The 19,220-nt window shown below is 37.7% G+C and overlaps 3 protein-coding genes across 3 annotated transcripts in view; all 3 read left to right on the forward strand.

Moving 5' to 3' along the window:
- Positions 1-11,264: 11,264 nt before the first annotated feature.
- Positions 11,265-12,188, forward strand: LOC137653962 (zinc finger BED domain-containing protein 5-like). Its single transcript, XM_068387596.1, has one exon. The coding sequence runs from the start codon at positions 11,265-11,267 to the stop codon at positions 12,186-12,188; it is 924 nt and encodes a 307-aa protein (XP_068243697.1).
- A 4-nt stretch (positions 12,189-12,192) lies between these two features.
- Positions 12,193-12,645, forward strand: LOC137653964 (protein FAM200A-like). Its single transcript, XM_068387597.1, has one exon. It carries the CDS (start codon positions 12,193-12,195, stop codon positions 12,643-12,645), a length of 453 nt encoding a protein of 150 aa, XP_068243698.1.
- Positions 12,646-17,541: 4,896 nt separating this feature from the next.
- Positions 17,542-19,220, forward strand: part of LOC137654611 (lanC-like protein 3) — a 459,881-nt gene continuing 458,202 nt past the window's right edge. Inside the window, exon 1 of the mRNA XM_068388402.1 lies at positions 17,542-17,844. Coding sequence (XP_068244503.1) covers positions 17,629-17,844 — 216 coding nt within the window. The 5' untranslated portion in view covers positions 17,542-17,628. The remainder of the gene's footprint in view (positions 17,845-19,220) is intronic.

The raw sequence follows: 19,220 nt of genomic DNA on the forward strand, positions 1-19,220 counted from the left end.
CGTTGTCTCAATCGCCAGGGCTCAAGATCGCCCCAGATAAATCAGGTGCTTCTCCCAATCTTCCGTCTGGCGGAGAAGAAGAAGTGGCACCTGTCTGCAGTTCACCTACAAGGATTCCGCAACGTGACAGCGGATGCTCTATCTCGGACAAACCCGATAGAGTCGGAATGGTCTCTAGACGCAAGATCATTCTCCTTCATCTCCCATCAAGTCCCAGAACTTCAGATAGATCTCTTTGCAACGAGCGACAACAATCAACTTCCTCTGTACGTAGCCCCGTACGAGGACCCCAAAGCAGAAGCGGTGGACGCCATGTCACTGGACTGGAACAGATGGTCGAAGATATACCTGTTCCCTCCCACCAACCTTCTGTTGAAAGTCCTCTCCAAACTGAGAACCTTCAAAGGGACAGCGGCCCTAGTGGCTCCCAAGTGGCCCCGGAGCAACTGGTACCCCCCTGGTCCTGGAGCTGCAGCCCAAGCTGATCCCTCTCCCGGGCCCAGTCCTCTCTCAACAAGTACAGAAGTCGACTGTCTTCGCTTCATCATCGAAAATCAAGGACCTTCATCTCATGATTTTCTCTCCCTTGCCGCAAAGAAGAGGTTTGGGATCTCGAAGAAAAGTCTAGACTTCCTAGAGGAATACAAGACCGAATCCACGAGACGGCAATACGAATCATCCTGGAGGAAATGGGTCTCCTTTGTTAAAGCAAAAATCCTAAAGAAATCACCATTGATTTCTGTATGTCCTTCTTCATTCACCTTCATGGACAAGGATTAGCAGCCAACACGATTTCAACTTGCAAATCGGCTTTGACTAGACCAATTCTATATGCTTTCCAAATTGATCTGTCCAACGACATCTTTAACAAACTGCCGAAAGCATGTGCTCGCCTACGCCCAGCACCCCCTCCGAAACCGATCTCCTGGTCACTAGACAAGGTGCTCCATTTCGCCTCCAACTTGGACAATGATTCATGCCCCCTCAAGGATCTGACTCAGAAAGTTATATTTTTATTTGCTCTCGCCTCGGGAGCTCGAGTCAGCGAAATAGTGGCATTATCAAGAGAAGAGGGACACATCCTGTTTGCTGATTCAGGAGAAGTGACCCTCTCCCCCGATCCGACGTTTCTCGCCAAAAATGAATTACCCACCAAAAGATGGGGCCCTTGGAGAATATGCCCCCTGAAGGAGGATGTCTCTCTATGTCCAGTAGAGAGTCTCAAGGTCTATCTTCGCAGAACTTCAAACTTTGGTGGAGGCCAACTCTTCAAAGGAGAAACATCGGGCAGCGACCTGTCACTGAAACAATTAAGAGCGAAAATCACCTACTTCATTCGCAGAGCGGATCCGAACAGTACACCCGCTGGTCATGATCCTAGAAAAGTGGCATCTTCTCTGAACTTCTTTCAGAGCATGGACTTCGAGAGCCTTAAGAACTTTACGGGCTGGAAGTCCTCGCGAGTTTTCTTTAAACATTATGCGAAACAAGTGCACGAAATCAAACATTTTGTGGTAGCCGCAGGTAGTGTTATGAAACCTGCACCTAACTCTGCGTAGAACAGTGAGTTACTTGGGACTCTAACTCTTCGGGTGCCTATGTTGACCCTCGAGTGATTCATAGTGATGTCTAAAAACACTTAGTGCTTTTATAACTGTTCTTATCCCAGGTGAAATGTCATAGTGTCACACAAGTGCCGCATGCCTTGAGCATGATGTGTTATTTAAAGACTTGCGTTCCTCGAGAACGAGTACCTACTAATCCTGAAAATTCCCTTTCAGATTCAAGAGCAAGCCTTTATTTCTATGTACATTATTATTACTGTAAATGAACTTTACTTTTTGCTGTAAATTATTTAATTTCTGCATTGTGAAATAAAATTTCTATTTTATTACTTGTGCGTCTCTTTCAGCTCCTACTTACTATGAAATACATACTGTCATAGTTTTATTTATTCCTCCTTTCTTATGGTCATGAAGAATTTAAGATGTCTATTCTTAAATTATATTCACCTTGTCTCAGTAAGGTTCCTACACGAATACTTACTTCTGATAATCAGGAGATGAACCCTACACACAGTGCCCAACCACCACTGGCCTACTTCAGAATGTTCCTATACAAATATCAAACATTCTGCTTCATCTCTAAGCTCTTAAAAGCTCTTCTGTCAAGATGAATAGCCCTTCAATACCACTTTGACGTCGGCATAGCCCATGGGAACTTCCTACCAATGGGGGGCAGGATACTTCGTTCCTATGGTTCTTACCTAAGATTACTTTGCTATTTTTGTCAATGCCTAGGCACTTAACTCTGGGGGAAAATCTACCACGATACATTGATTCTCTGGTACTCTTCCATCAGGACGCCATGGCTTGAGCCCAAAAAACGGATTTTGAGCGAAGCGAAAAATCTATTTTTGGGTGAGATAGCCATGGCGTCCTGATGGACCCTCCCTACTACTTCGTCAGTTTGTTCCCACCCTACACAATTGTATCATGGTGATGGGCAGCAACTGGCGCCAGGATAAAGACGCTCGTGACGTCATTAGAGCAATGGCATCCGTTTGTTTACGTCTCGAGTATCAGTAGTAGCCACGAGTGAGATTAGCTGTGGAACGGCTCCCAGCTATTCTCAGCCCTTACACACCGAAGCGTTAACTCTGTTCGGGGTGGAGATAGCTATGTGGCACGACCAGACATGCGTGTCCCCTGTTGTATTACGATGTCTTAAAGGGAAACCTTTGAGATACTCGCTCCAGAAGTTAGAATTCTGTGATAACCTGTGGTTAAATTCTCTGGGAATATCTTAGTAGTCTTATACCCAAGGAAGCTACCAAACAGGAACCTTCCATCAGGACGCCATGGCTATCTCACCCAAAAATAGATTTTTCGCTTCGCTCAAAATCCGTTTTCTAATCAGAATATTGGAGAAATTATATTCATTCAATATGGGATTGGGCTCAGCAAATACCTGTGTAGGGATACCCAAGATATATTTGAAATAACTACTAGTATAATATATATAGTAGTTTTCTATCTGCAGTATACTGGCTACCTTTATAGCATATACTGTAGTTCAACTGGCATGGCGCCGGCATAGCTAGATCATGCCGGCATATCCAGCATGCTAGCTAAAAGAGAGAGAGAGATAGCATGGAGTAAAAGCTACTCCTTACTGGGTATGTATACAGTAATTAAGGATGTAGAAAAGTCTAATTTTACTGCCTTTCTCCATAAAGAAGGTTCAAATGAAAGGGGAGAATGTACCATTCTGGCTTCCATCCAGCCACAGTACTATTGCCGGCAAGGTGCGGCCGATACCCTGCCGGCAGGCTAGCCTCCGGCAGTACCAGTACAGTCGGTCCGGCAACAGAACCTGTGGTTAGCAGTCCAAGGGAGAACTGAAGAACTTTGAGGACAGAAGTGACTTCCCACTCACAGCCATCATGGCTGCCGCCAGCTGCCAGCCACCGGCAGCCATCTTGGCTGCCGCCAGTCGCCAGCCACCAGCAGAGACCATAGTTGCCGACAGACACCGGCAGTTGTCATGGCTGCCTGCAGCTAACATAGCTACTGGCAGCCGGACAACGGCCGTAGAGAGGGAGTCTGGCCGGCCCCGGCAACCCACCGGCAACGGTAAGGTTGCAGGACGCCGGCCCAGTGAAAGACAATGGCTCAGCCATCATAAAGTGGACAGAGGGGGAGGAGCTGGCAAAGTTGTCAGTCCTACCACACCTTAAAGAAACTCAATGGCTTAGTCAAGCAATAAACTCTGATTCATGTAATGAGTTCTTAAGTTATTTACTTATTTTTGAGTATTGAGGGAATCATATCAACAGAACAAACTTTGGGTTAGAAGGTGACAATGAGTAGCCAGACCGTTGCCTTCGTTAGTTAATTAATGTCTGATAAGAAAAAGTTATGTTTTATGTCAGATTGTGTTAAAGAAAAAGGGATATGTTTTTTATGTCAAAGTATAACGTAAAATGTGGATTTGATTGTAATTAAGTGATTCGGTGAATTCATGAGATAAAGCCTAGTATTTTAATGGCTTTGTGTACGTTCAGAGACCAATAAGAGGCTAGCTAATTGCCCTTCAGAGTTATGTAAGTCTCAGTGACTTGTCTCAAAGGTCAAACGAGACTTTTTTTTTTTTTTGTGCCGTAATGGCGGTTTTATGTATAAGTTAACGACGTAATTTTAAGAATTTGAGCAGTTTTTTTTTTTAGTTTCAGTATTTTTTGCATACTATGTTTTTATAGTTTTCTTTTTCTGGTGTTTTTAGCTGTAAGTTCGTTGCTCGCTGAAAGATGCGAGGTAGAAAGAATTTGATGATTCTTGGAGAGTTTGGGTCAGCTGAGTTTGACCCATGTAAGTCCCTGTGTGTGTAAATGTTTGCGTTTGCATACGTTCGCGTGAAGGTATGAGATGCGCAGAGAGAGAGAGAGAGAGAGAGAGATAGCAATGCGAAATTGCGCACGCGCAGGAGCGGCGTCAATGTGTTTGCAGAATAAAAAGAAGAAGAAGAAAAAAAAAAGGGGAGATGGCTAAGTGAGAATTTGTTTCTTGTGTCTGGGGATGTCAGAGCTTTGTGAGATAGTTCTGTGAAAAAAAATGAGAGATAATTGTTTTTTTTTTGTTTTTTTTTTTTGCTAGTGATTGTCCCTTAAGGGTAGGGAAGTAAGAAAATTTTTCTTTAAAGTTATTTTTCTTTTTCTTTGGAAATTGATTAAAGACTTTTTTTATTGGCTGACCTTAGTGACAGGTTATGAAGGATTTGTTATAATTTGAATAAAGTTTAACGTAATTTGGGAACGGTTTTGACTTTGGAGAAATTCTATGGTGTTCAGTTTTAACATAAATTTACATTTTCCTCCTTGTATTTTCTGTTGGTTGGGAATTGATGTAGATCTGTTCGGAATGATTTTCCCTATTCGTAATTGCACTAGGAAGTTTCCATTTCAAATTAGTTCTCTGTGATGCGTTGTTACACTCCCCAAGAGAGATTATTTCACCAAACGTTTAATTGGGCTCCACAAGGCACTAGAAGAATTGGAAGGCCCAGGCCTACATGGATTAGGGCTATAAAGTGCGAAGTAGGAGATGATGATGTGATGGTAACGCAAGAGCCTTTGTTTGCATGATGTAGGTCAGCTTGGATGAATAAGTGTCCTAGAATGATTGTTGTTTGTTTGACAGAGTTCGAGTTTGGCTTAGTTTAAGCGCGAGCGAAAGAGAGGAGACAACACAAAGATGGGAATGTCGCTGTTGTGAAAGCACTGTATGTAGGTTGTGTTTCTGTTGTGAAAATTTTGTCAGAAAGCTTTTTTTTGGTTGTGATGCGAGCAATATGTCAGCAGTTTGCTAGGATTGGAATTGGAATGATTGGGCATGGAGAATTGGAAAACATAGCCCCGATGACAATGACGTCATGCGGGCGCGCTTGGGAAAAGCATGTCAGAGAGAGAGAGAGAGAGAGAGAGAGAGAGAGAGAGAGAGAGAGACTTTCTGTACTTGGGTGTTGAGATGCCCTTAGAGTTTTTGATGTCCCCTGTTGTGAGTTGGCAGTTGCTGATTGAAACTTGGGAATTTGGACATTCCTGTTGTGGATGTTGAAGAATTGTTTACTTATTTCACCGTCTGGTTAGGCTGGTGTTCCGTTTTGATGCTTTTTTGTGCCCTACCTGACCCTGGTGGAGGGGAAGAAAGGAGGCCAGATTCTTATGCTGGCGAGCCCTTTCTTAGGAGAGGTTGCTTTTTTGCTCTCAAGCAAGATGCTTTGAGGAAGACTGCCGCCAGAGTTCATGCAATGAACACGGAGGTCGGGGAAACACCCCCACCCTAAGCGTGGTTCCGGGGATTCCAGGCACGCCTTACTTAGTGTAGAGTATAGGCATAGCTCAGATGAGTAGTTGTAATGGTACCATATTGAATTTTGTCATTTTGTTTCTTTTCTGCATGGATATTTGCAGAAGTCTGCAGAAGAGTTCTGCGTGGAGGAACAGAGCTTTGTTTGACTATGATACTTTTTGTAAGTATGATACAGTTAGTTAACTGTTGATGGTGATGCGCATTAATTGATTTTTGATACAGCTGTTTCTTTTTATTTTATGTACTAGTACCTTGGTTTGTAAACACTTTGATAGTGTGATATTGCTATATGAGAATATTATGACTAATAACATTTTTGATGATTTTTTTTCTATGTATGATGGCCACATTTAAAATCTAAAGTTCTGTTTCACTCTCTTTGAAGAAGATTTCTGCTCATTGTAATTGTGAAACTTAACTTTGATAATAAATCCTCTTCGAGCTTAAAAACTCGTCTGATTCATCGCCTCCGTCCATGTATTATTATGTAATTTCCCACGCCCTTATGACAACGGAGCCGAAACAGAGCCTATGAGTGATAATAGCCTTAGACCTAACAAAGCTAAGGTAGGCCATCAAATTACTTTTATTTCACGTGTGGGGTTTACCAGGCCACTAGGCAGAGTAGGCTAATCGCTTTTGCATTTAGAGTGAAGGTATGTGAACTACACCATCAAAGTTATTAAGAGGGTGTTTGTGCCTTGAGTGATAGTGCTCCTTTTCCTCCCCTGCTGATCTTTGCTATTTGTTGTAGGGAGACTTTCCTGGAACAGCAAGTTCCCACTCAACAATTAAATAAGAATAATTTCTCCACAAGATGCACTGCAACACTCAAATGTGACGAACAAGTGCAGCTGTCTAAGAGCCAATCTCAGCTGCACAGAACTCTGTGCATGTTGGGAAATCAATGACGTGTGTGCAATCCAAAGCTTTGAATGTGAGGAAGGGCCTGGGCTAGAGGATTCTGGCTATGTGGATGGAGATGGAGAAATGTGAACTGTAAATATCATGCTTGTGAGGACATTCATGTGTTATTTAATGTGGGCGCAAATTTATTCAACTGATACCTGTTTTTGTGATATAATTTCACAATTATTTTCAGTTCAATGACAGAAATACTATCAAGGGTATAGCAACTATATATATATATATATATATATATATATATATATATATATATATATATATATATATATATATATATATATATATCAAAGTTGAATTCACAAATTCACATACTTTTCTCAGAATGCTAACATCGTATTTATTGTTATTTGGTACAGTATACAACAAAACTGGTGATACCTTAATTCGGTGATTTTTGTTTGAAAGTCACTACCTGGCAACTCTCGCATTCTTCACATCTCTAATAAGACTAAGTTCCTGGGACGAATTATTTTAAAACTTCACCTAATAAGAGATGCAGTTCATTAAGCATGATTTTAGAGAATTTACGCTATACTTTTCATCAAAATATCAGCTAGATCATTATTGAAAAATTAACCCCATAATCTTTATTTATGATGAAAATGAAAAAAAAAATACTTAATGAGTCTGACTTTTTAGCCACCATAGTTTAGTTATGTATTTAACGCAATGAACGTATCGGAGTTGTAGTTGCGGGCGGGGTCTAACCGGACATCAATGACCGTCTCACAGTGACACTCTAACAAGCAATTCATCTGTCAAATATGGCTAGAGCTACCCAACAGCTACCAGCTATCTGTAACTCTTGTTAAGCTTATTTCACCAGATTCTTTATAATAAAATAGATATAATCAATCGTCTCAACATCAACTAAACAACTGTTTATAGATGGCTAAATGATACAATGAAGGGGATAAATTGTAAAGCCATCCTAGGAGGTGAGAGACCCCGCTGCTGCACAACCGCAGAAGACGAAGAGTTATAAAGCCAATAGCATAGGCCTAGACTCCAGAGCCATCCTATCATCATCACCATTATTATTACTTTTACTTTTACTTTTAGGGGTTTATTTCTCGCCCTCCATCAGACACTAAGAGTCTGTTCAGGCGGGCCTTGGTATGTGAAAATAATTTCTTTCCAGTTAATATTTTGCTCTGTATCTTGTCAGTTATTTCGCTAGCATTTGTATTCAGGCTTAATGGTTTTCAGATCACTATCATAACACTTTCCAAAGAGATAAGTCTTCAGGTTTTTCTTGAAAGCTACCATATTTTTGCTATTCTTGACATCAAGTGGAAGGTCGTTGAAGAGTCTCGGTGCAGCATAACAAAACGTTCTTCCTCTTATTGCATGATTCACACTAATTTCGAATAGTCCATATGGGTCATGAGCATGTCTAACTCTTACAGAAGCGCTAGTAGCTTGAGGGTAAGGGACCAAGCAATCACGAAGATATTTAGGCTTATCACTTGTAAGTGCTTTGTGAGTTAACAAACAAATCTTAAATTTAATTCTAGCCTTAACAGGTAACCAATGTAGATCGATCAGTGCAGGAGTTATTCCTTCCCGAGGTTTAATGCCTTTTATCAGTCTAGCCACCCGGTTTTGCACATTTTGAAGCTTTCTTAGTAGTGTATTGGGCAATTTATAGTACAGAGAATTGCAATAATCAAGCCTTGATATTATGTGACTCATCACCAAAATTTTTGTACTGCCCTCTGTTAAATATTTTCTAATAAATGCTATGTTTCTCAGGTGATAGTTACACACTTTCACTGTGTTCACTATTTGATCCCTCATTGACAAATTACAATCTATCATTACTCCCAAATTTTTCACAACAGGCACAATCCTAACATCAGCGTCACCAATTTCTATACTTTGAAATAGCTGGTAATTCTTCAAAGCCACCTTTGTGCCAAAAAACATACATTCTGTTTTATCATCATTTAATTTAAGCTTTTTCCTCTGCATCCATGTTTTTATTTCAGTCATTATCGCATCAAATTTCTTCTCTGTATCTTGTATTGTTGAAATTGAAAGGTAGAACTGAGTATCATCTGCATATAGTTTAAAGCCCACTTTTTGTTTTTTCAAGGTGTGTGATAGCTCGATAGTATATATGTTGAACAAGATAGGGCCCAAGACACTACCCTGTGGTACACCTTTCATAAGAATTCTCTCATTGGATCGGTTCCCAGAAACTTCTACAATAGTCTTCCTGTTCGTTAAGTAGCTTTGCAAAAATTCCAGTGCTTCCTCAGTCACTCCAATGGACTTTAAGTCGTCAAGTAAGTACTCGTGCATAACAGTATCGAAAGCAGCACTAAGATCTAACATAATCAAAATTCCACACTTTACCTCATCAAGAAAACCTATCATATCGTTCATTATTGAGCATAAGGTAGTTTCTGTAGAGTGATTAGCTCTGTAGGCCGATTGATTTTCCGGGAATACCTCAGAATTCAGTGATTCTCAACCAGTGTGCCATGGCACACTGGTGTGCCACGAAATATAGTCATGGCACACCAGAAAATACCAAAAATGGGTATAGATTTTGGTTTCACGTGAATGAAAAGTAATGCTTATTGATACTGACAATTATTTAAAATATAGCCTACTTTGCAGTTTACATAAGTAACTTTCAGCCATTTGAGTTCGTCATAATATTTATAATAATTCTACAATTAATAAAAGTTTAATATTATAAGTGGAGATGGCATTCGGTATTGTGATGGGCGTCGTTCTGTCTGGGATGTATGACGTGGTATTGCCTCATGCTTTCAAACCATTTTCAGTATAGTTCCTTTTGTTTCAACCAAAATAGTTGCATTTTAATGTAGCACTGTGTCTACTTGTAATGAGTATATTGCTATGTTGTTATTGAATTTTGATCTTCAGGCTGCCCGTTGTTGCTATCATCTGCAATCGATTTTAGGAGTTTAATCACTTCCAAGTTTGATAATTGATATATGTATCATATACGTAATCATCGTAATGTAACCAGATTTGTGAGCTAAAATAAGGACACTTCCCTCTTGTATATACCGTACATGTGTGTGTATGCATAAAGCACATACATAAATACATACATACATACATACACAATATGTACATATATATATATATATATATATATATAATTTATATATATATATATATATATATATATATATATATATATATATATATATATATATATATATATATATATATATATATATATATATATATATATATATATATATATATATATATATATATATATATATGGAATTATAAACACACCCACACACATGCACACATATCTTTTGATATAATTATGAATACAATTTACATATCTTTGCCAATAGTTATTTAAATTTTACTTAAAATCATGTGCATGCCTTTTGTTCAGTCTTTGGTAGGTATATTTCTGTAAAAGAAATGCACATCATTTGAGACTCCTGTACTATTAAAAGCTTCACATATAAACAACGTTGGATGAATGTAGGCCTACATGTGAGGATGGATGGTCTATCAACCATTACATATCATCTCTCTCTCTCTCTCTCTCTCTCTCTCTCTCTCTCTCTCTCTCTCTCTCTCTCTCTCTCTCTCTCTCTCTCTCTCAGACACGCACACATACAATTCAGTAAATATTGGGGCACACTTATAAGAAAGCAGAACATATTAGTAACATTAAAAAAGTAGGGCATATCTACAATCAGTTAACTGATTTGTTCCGCTCAAAAGCAGAGCTCTGGTCACCTTGCCTACGCGTATCATACGTGTCTGAGTCTCGCTCTCATTGCATACTCTCGGTGTCTTGTTGTCAGTGTCGGTTGAGACAGTACTTGAGTGGTCATGGTAGTGCACTTCACCAATCACATTACTAGCCTTTTTGTTTCATTCAGTCTGTTGGGGTTTTATGATAATTCCCATTGACCAGTGTATTTGCAGGACAAGAGTACCATGTTTATTGATTTTAGTGCATTTCTTCACAATGGATAAATTTCTTATAAGAAAGGAGGCTATTGGCAGCCGTGAGTCTGATAGTGAACAATCATTGAACCCAACAAACTCCAATTTAAAAAAGGCAAAAATTCGCCATTATTTAAATAGACAGTAGCCTATAATGAGAGCTACTTGAAGTTCGGATTTTTTTGGTCTGGAGATGCTGCTCAACCAAATCCATTATGTGTAGTTTGCGGCGATAAAATGCCAAATGAATCCATGGTACCAAGTAAGTTAAAGAGACATCTCACTTCTAAACATTCATCTCTGCAGGATAAAGATCTTGTATATTTTCAAAGGCTTTTAGATCAGCAATCGAAGCAGCGCAATGTATTTGAGAAAACAATGACCGCATCATAAAGGGCTCAGCTTGCTTCAATTGAAGTCGCAGAAATAATAGCATTAAAATCTAAATCTCACACACTTGCTGAGTCAGTTATACTGCCCGCTTGCAAAAAGATTGTTAAATCCATGTTTGGTGAGAAAGCTGAAAAAGAAATTAGCAAAATCCCCTTATCAAATGATACAATGCACAGAAGAATTTTAGATTTATCTGAAAATATTGAAATAAAGGTTCAGAAAAAACTTCAGGATTCTACTTTTGCATTAACTGTTGATGAGTCCACGGATATAAGCAACACTAGTCACTTGCTTGCATTTGTACGTTTTATTGATGGCAGTGAAATAATCAATCAGTTTTTGTGTTGCAAAGGAATGTCAACTACTACTAGAGGTCAAGATATTTTTGATGTGATAACTGACTACCTTAGAGAAATGAATTTAACATGGAAATCTTGCGTAGGCATTTGCACTGATGGAGCCCCATGTATGACAGGCTGTATTAAAGGATTTGTATCTCTTGCAGAAAAAGAAAACCCAGATCTTATTCGTACTCATTGCTTTTTACACAGAGAAGTTCTTATTTCAAAAATATCACAAGACGATTTAAAACTGGTGTTACACCAGCTAGTTGAAATAGTAAATTATATTAAAAGTAGGCCTTTGAAGTCAAGATTATTTGAACAACTATGCAAAGGAATGGACTCCCAGCATGTTAGATTACTAATGCATACCGAAGTTCGATGGCTATCGAAAGGTAAGGTATTAACTCGTGTTCATGAATTACACAAGGAATTAATCGTATTTTTCGACCAAGAAAAGCAGGGAAAATTCTGTGAGCATCTTCGTTGTGAACTTTGGATGTCTAAACTGGAATACCTAACAGAAATATTCAGTCAATTAAACAACACAAACAGTAGCATGCAAGGGAGAAATGAAAATATTCTGACCTCAGCAGATAAGTTAGTTGCTCTAAAAGAGAAAATTATTATTTGGAAAAATAGAGCAAGCTCAGGTAATTTTGATGTTTCCTTCAATGCGTACCACTTGCATTAAAGAAATGATCCCTATTGTTGTTTCTCACCTGACAGCGCTTGATGAAAACATCGACCACTATTTTCCATCACTGAGCACAGAGAAGTATGATTGGATTCGAAATCCTTTCATGAATATTCCCTCTAATATTGGATTACAGTTATGTGAAGAAGAGGAACTGGCCACCATTTCTAGTGACAGAGATCTAAAAATAAAACATTCTACTGTACCTATTGACTCATTTTGGATATCTGTTCAAGAGGAATATCCCACATTATCTAAAAAAGCTTTATCACTTTTGTTGCAATTTTCTACATCTTATTTATGTGAACTTGGCTTCTCAACCCTAAATAACATCAACACTAAGAAGCGAGAGAGACTACGATCAACTGAAGAAGAAATGAGGGTCTGCTTATCACACATTCGACCAAATATTGAGGAAGTTGCCAAAAAACACCAGGCACAAGTTTCACACTAATCATCTTCACAATTTACTCTAAGAAAAACACTGAAATAAAGTAAGTTCATATTTAAAAGTGTTTTATTTCTTAAGTCTGTAGTTCCATCTCATATTTACAAGTATATATTCTCTTAATTTTTTCTCTTAAATTTTCCAAGTGTGCCGTGATATCATTATAAGATCCTAAGTGTGCCATTGGTAAAAAAAGGTTGAGAAACAAGTCTAACTCATCAATATGCGCCCATAATTGCTCACTTATAATTTTTTCAATAAGCTTCGACATGTAGGATAAATTTGAAATGGGCCTATATGAATTTAGTTCGTTTACATCACATTTTCCTTTGTATATTGGTTTGATCAACGCGGTTTTTTCACAGCTAGAAAAACAGGATTGTGATATACTTAGGTTAATTATATTCAGGTAAATATTATATACAACTTGCTTGTTTGGAGCGTCACTTATTGAACTGTTTGGGAAAGGGTCATTTCCACAATATGTATTCTTCATCTCTCATAACCTTTAACAAGTCGCACATATTCATTTCCTTAAATTTTATTAATTTCTTACCCTCCTTCACTGGCATAACTGTCTGTCCTTCTAAGTGTTTTTGGGGGAAACCTCTATCAATTTTTTCATTGAAGAATATAGCAAAATCCTCTGCACAGACATTATCAGGCAAGACATATTTTTTCTTTAATCCCATCAAATCATCTAGGTTTTTGTGAAACTCCCTCATGCTATTAGTTTTTTTTACTTTCGCCGTTGTAGAATTTTCTTTTTGTTTTTTCTAACAGGATGTTATAGTCATTTCTGGCCTTATTATATAGATTTTTGGCTTGTGAGGATTTGGCTCTTTTCCATCTACCTTCCATCTTACGTCTGTCTTTTTGCCTTTGATAGCTCACTATTATACCATCTAACATTTTTGCATACAACTATTTGTTTGCTCTTTATAGGACACTTGGTATCATACATTTTTCCAAAATTGTCATTATATTTTTTGGTATAACACCCAACACATTCTCTATCTACTATATGTTCACATTGTATGTTCTCACAAGACATTTGCGCTACACTAGCTTCAATAAAATTTTCAGCATCGAAATTTACCCGTTCCCTAAATGTGATCCATTTCTTCAATACTCTGATGCAATTTATATTAACATCAAAAGTGATGAGTTTATGTGTTTTTGAGATCTCAAAGTCTGGTTCCACTTCAAGGTTTCTTATTAGGTCAGAATCTTTCCCACATATGACCAAGTCGAGTGTATGACCACCTACTGATGTTGATACCAAAACACTGTTTATTAAATTAAACATCTCAAATACTTCCTTGAGTTCTTTAACCTTATTATCATTTTCATCATCTACCCAACAATTAAAGTCTCCACCAATTAACGTATTTTTAATGTCGTCCACCACACCCACAAGAATGCTAAATTCTTCAATGAATTTCCTCATATTACTCCCTGATGGTCTATACAATGATATTATATTCAATACCTTACTGTTTCTTGTCAGTTTTAAATAGATATATTCAAACGTTTCAAATACTATTTCATTCGTGATAGAAACCCTAGAGAAGGTTTTCGACACAAAGACACCCACTCCTCCTCCAGTTTTATCCTTTCTTGGTACGTGGTAGAAATCATGAGTACACGGCGTCATCTCCTGAATCTTTGAGCTATCACTAATATTTCCCTGCAACCAAGTTTCAGTTAATAAGCCTAAATCTAATTCCATTTCATTAATAAGATTTCTAATTTTTATGGTTTTGTTCCCCACTGATTGAATATTTATCAGACCACACTTAACCAATGGGCTAGACTCCATAATCGGTTCTATTTTTTATCCTGGTAAGCTCCTCCTTGCATACTTTACAGTTTTCATCATATGTCTTATGATTCGTAGGCCTATCATTGTAATTCCTCATTGAGCAGGTATGACATTTTAACGTATTTACACTACAATCCGTGGTTCGGTGTTCCTGGCTACACTTGGCACATACCTGAGTCTTGCTACAACTATCGGCAGTATGACCAAATTCCTGACATTTATAACACTGAAATACATTGTAGGAATCATAAATTTTGCAGCATCCTCCTAGCGTGGTATATACTCCATCGTCCCTTTTACGGAAAACTTTCCTGATAGTTGGACTACACTTTATAATGACATGTGATTTACCGCTCTGTCTTGATTTAAACTTCCTGATTAATTTAAAGTCCTCTTCATTTTCACACATATCATTCAACCATTCATTCTTCTCCTTTATACTGGCAGTTATATCATCTTCATATTCATCAATATTGCAGACCCTGATCTTCTGTTTAAGTAGATCCTTTTTATCCACTTCTACCTTAATTTCATTCTTGACCTCTTCTTAGTCATTTTTAGCCTTTTCTAACCAAGCTTTATCCGCAAAATTAACTACCAAATGGCACTGTTTAGAGGTTTTGACCTGTTCAACATCCGTGGTTATCTTCTTCATGATGTTTTCTTTATCTCTGAAGCCTTCGTATTTTCCTCCGTAGATTTTATGACCATTTTTTTTTTCAACATACTTGCAAATGTGGTCTTGGTCACATTCTCTTGTTCGTATTCCTTAAGTTTCTCTTTCAGCTCAACAATTTCTTGACACACATTGGTGTATTGAACAGTTATCATATCCATAATACCAGACATCTGTCGTTGTACATTTACCTTCATCTCTTCTATGTTGATGCTTAGTTTCGTCATGTTTTCCCACGATTGCCTGACCCATGTACCATTGGGATTTGCAGTCTAAACACATCTTGGACATTTTTAAATGATGTTCCTGCTTTGAAAGCTATCACTTGTGCCATCTGTTAAATTTGAGCAAGCTTCTTCATCGTGGTACCATCTTCGGCATTCATCGCATTGTATCCCAAATTCGACACAGACCTCACAATGCCCACATCTGCCCTGATTGCCTCCGTCATCACATTCTTCATCAGCGACGTTCACTTGCATGCTAGCTGCTGCCATTTTCTTTCCCTCCTTCCCTTGGATTACCGTGCCAATTTCGATCATAAATAGATCGAGATCTTTCACGGGACTAACTTTTTCTTTTCGTTTTCTAAGGATGGGCATATTGAATCATTTTCAATGACTTTTTAAGTAGCCCCACCCCAACACACAAAAATGTTGGGTCAGGCCTTTCGCCACAGACCTCACATACAAAAGAAACCACTGACTTTTAACGCTCGATTTCACTAATATCAACACTAGTAAACACCCACAAAAGTTATTTTCATATTATTATTATTATTATTATTATTATTATTATTATTATTATTATTATTATTATTATTATTATTATTATTATTATTATTATTATTATCATCATCATTTAAGATATGTTGAATGTTGTTTGTCTGTAGAATCTCCACATAACACATGTGGCTTAATATGTCAGGCCTGATTATAGTCTTCCGTTTGTAAAGTATACGTAAAATGATAGGAAGATAGAATCAAATGTATTTTTATAGCGAAGATAACCCACCACATTGCTTATTTATTTATTCATTTGTTTGTTTATTTGTTTATTTTTCCCCAAACTGAAGAAACCCATTGAGAGAATAGAATTGTATATGTAGCATTGACTTTAGTCCAAACTATGACTTGTCATAATTTATTGCAAGATTTGTAATCACGATCTTAACTAACGTTTGTTTTATACACAAAATGACATAAGCAAAAATATAATTAATAACTTTGAAATCATATCCCAAATGCATAGATTGTTATCGCGAGACTAGAGCTCTGCCTCTGCTTAAACTGTTCTCCACCCAGGCGACCTCTTTCGAACTTTTAATCCTTCTATCCGAAGAAACAGTTCAAAGACTATAGATTCGTGCATCAGTAACAATTAATTTTTGTTCTAAAATATCATTTTAGCATGAAATTTTTTTTAAAGGATCAAATATTATTCAATGATAAAATTATCCATAACAAGTGACCAACGTTGCCTCATACATACACATGTTTACAGAGTGAAATATAAGATTAATACTTAGTGGCAAGTTAAGAACAACGCTTGTCTAAAGCAAAAATAAAAAAAGTATCACCAGTTTTGTTACATAATGTACATCCTGAAGATATTTAGGCCTACATGGGTGGCTTGCTTTCATACCAAACGTTCCTCTGGTTTTACTAAAAGCGAAAGTAGCCCTGAGTGACAAACATAGACTATCTGAACCAAGAACAAATAGTAAATTTAGTGAAAGGGCTTTTAGCTACTGTTCGCCCAGACATTATAACAAACTGCCAACTGAAATGAAGGACCTAAAGGGAGCAATTGAATTTAAAAAGAAACTAAAGACATTATTTTTCACAAGATCATATGATTTGGAAGATGCTACAATCAAGGAATTGTATAAGTTATAATGAAAATGTTTCGTTAGATGATTGATATGGACCCGCCCGAGAAGTAGTTCACTCGACTTCAGTGGAGAGTTGGATTTAAAGTTTTAAACCCAAAACAAGTAAAGTAACCCTGCAATTGGCATGATTTCAATAAAACCAAATACTTCCTGTGGTAGCAACTGTCACAAAAATCGCATCCTTTCCCATTGCAGATACAAACGAGTGGCATTTTCCGTCATGATGTAATTTCTCTTTCACTTATATTGCTCTATAAGAGCAATGTTATCTAAAAGTTTTCGTCTACGAAAATAAACGAGAATCATTCAGAGCGCGAAAGAGAGATCAGAGATTGCCGCTGATATATCAACACTCTATCATGTAAACTAGTTTGATTATTAATGTTTTATGTTATGAATACAGCAACCAAAAATTAATATTTATTTATAGTAAACAGTTCTTTTGTTTATAACGCGATAATTTGCCGTTTGTTGGTTATTTTGAACAAGAAAGTTTATAACCCATTCAAGAAGCAACAAACGCCCTGAAGATTGATTGTTATTCTACACAACGGCAACTAAACACCAGCGGTTAAGTCATTGTGTTTTCCTTGAATGTCAAAGCGGACAGAAATTATTACAAAATTAAATCAATTTTTCGATATAAAAACGCGGAAGTTTTCTCTGAATATAATGGTCCCGAAGAGATATTTTATTAATAATCTTCCAGATTACGAGGGAGGAGATGTCAATCCTGATAAGGACAAGTTGATAAGCAATGCCTTGGCACTGGTGAAAACTATAAGAGAACAATGGCACAAGACTCCTCAGGTACGTTAATTGCAAACAAATTAAATTAGCAGGAAGATACCCTACTTTAAAGCCAGCTTTTCTTAGTTTTAGAATGTGACATTTTGAATTAAAAGGCAGGACAGGAATAGAAATGAAACTATAAGAGATATTACTCGAGTGCCATAATTGAATGAAGTCATGATGAGGGGTAGATGGAGATGGTTTGGGCATGCTCTTCACACTCCCCGAGAGAGATTAATTCTCCAAACGTTTAGCTGGGCACCACAAGTCCCAAATCCACTAGAAAAGTTGGAAGATCCAGACCTACATGGCTGAGGACTTTGTAGCACGAAGTAGAAGATGATGAATGGGGAAGTATTGAATTGAAAGCTCAAGATAGAGAATGGTGAAATCTAACCAAGGCCCTTGAGATGATGATTGCCATAACTGGGTTAATATATGATAGTTTAATTGCTAGCGAAAATGAAATTCGCTAAAAGAAATGGGTAAATGTGTAGGAGAGCTCCGCGGAAGATCTTGAAGAATTTAAACACCTACAATTCACTATTATATCATATAGAACGCTTATATGATAGTCAATATATGAGCAGCTTCTATTTAACGAAGATATTCGTGTGTATAGTTATGTTTCACTTGGATTTTTTCTAAGTGTTTGTTTTTGTTTACTGTGTGATGTCTTGGCTAAAATGAGCTGTTTCACCGCCTTACTGCGTATGGCAGACTAGTTCTCAATGCTATTCTAACCAATAACAGGTGTTTTCTTGACGTCACACTGTTTGAAAACCAATCATGGCGGTTTTTACAAATCTAGCCAATGCTGACACTTATTACTTCACTTATCCCTGCTATTTTTCCACCAGTTACCACAATTTACGTGAAGTTCCGCGAAGGAATATTTTTGCACGTCTCGGATCTCCCTTCAAACTGAAAAGCTCATTTTGCTGTGAAGTATGGAGCAATTAGCAGGACCTTCATCCCGTTCCGACTGTGTCACTTGTGACAATTGCTTTATTTCTTATGGGGATTTTTGTGTACATTATTCAGGGAAAGTTGATATGCTAATTGCATTTGCTCAACGTCATGGTTTGATTTTGGCAGAGAAAAAGTGCCCTAATTGTGAAAATGTGTGCCGTATAGATTACAACAAATTAGCATTCCGGTGTGATCGTAGTGTGGTGTCTCGTGGGAAAAGGAAGAGGAGGTGCAATTTTTTCGTGTCTTGTTTCAAAGGTACATGGTTTGGAAACGCAAAGTTAGATATTGAGACTAATTTGAAGTTTGTGTTCCTTTTTTTGCAAAAGGCGTTTTCATTTGAATTTGTTTCGTTTGAACTGAAACTCAATGTGGCCTTAAGGGGGGGTCGCAGGGGGGGCGGAGCCCCCCCCCCAGTAGGC

This window comes from Palaemon carinicauda, chromosome 15, assembly GCF_036898095.1.
Source record: "Palaemon carinicauda isolate YSFRI2023 chromosome 15, ASM3689809v2, whole genome shotgun sequence".
NCBI classification, from domain to species: Eukaryota; Metazoa; Arthropoda; class Malacostraca; order Decapoda; family Palaemonidae; genus Palaemon; species Palaemon carinicauda.

What these genes read in the sequence shown, in the direction of transcription:
- LOC137653962 (XM_068387596.1), top strand. Translation starts at nt 11,265, where the DNA reads ATGTTTGGTGAGAAAGCTGAAAAAGAAATTAGCAAAATCCCCTTATCA.
- LOC137653964 (XM_068387597.1), top strand. Translation starts at nt 12,193, where the DNA reads ATGATCCCTATTGTTGTTTCTCACCTGACAGCGCTTGATGAAAACATC.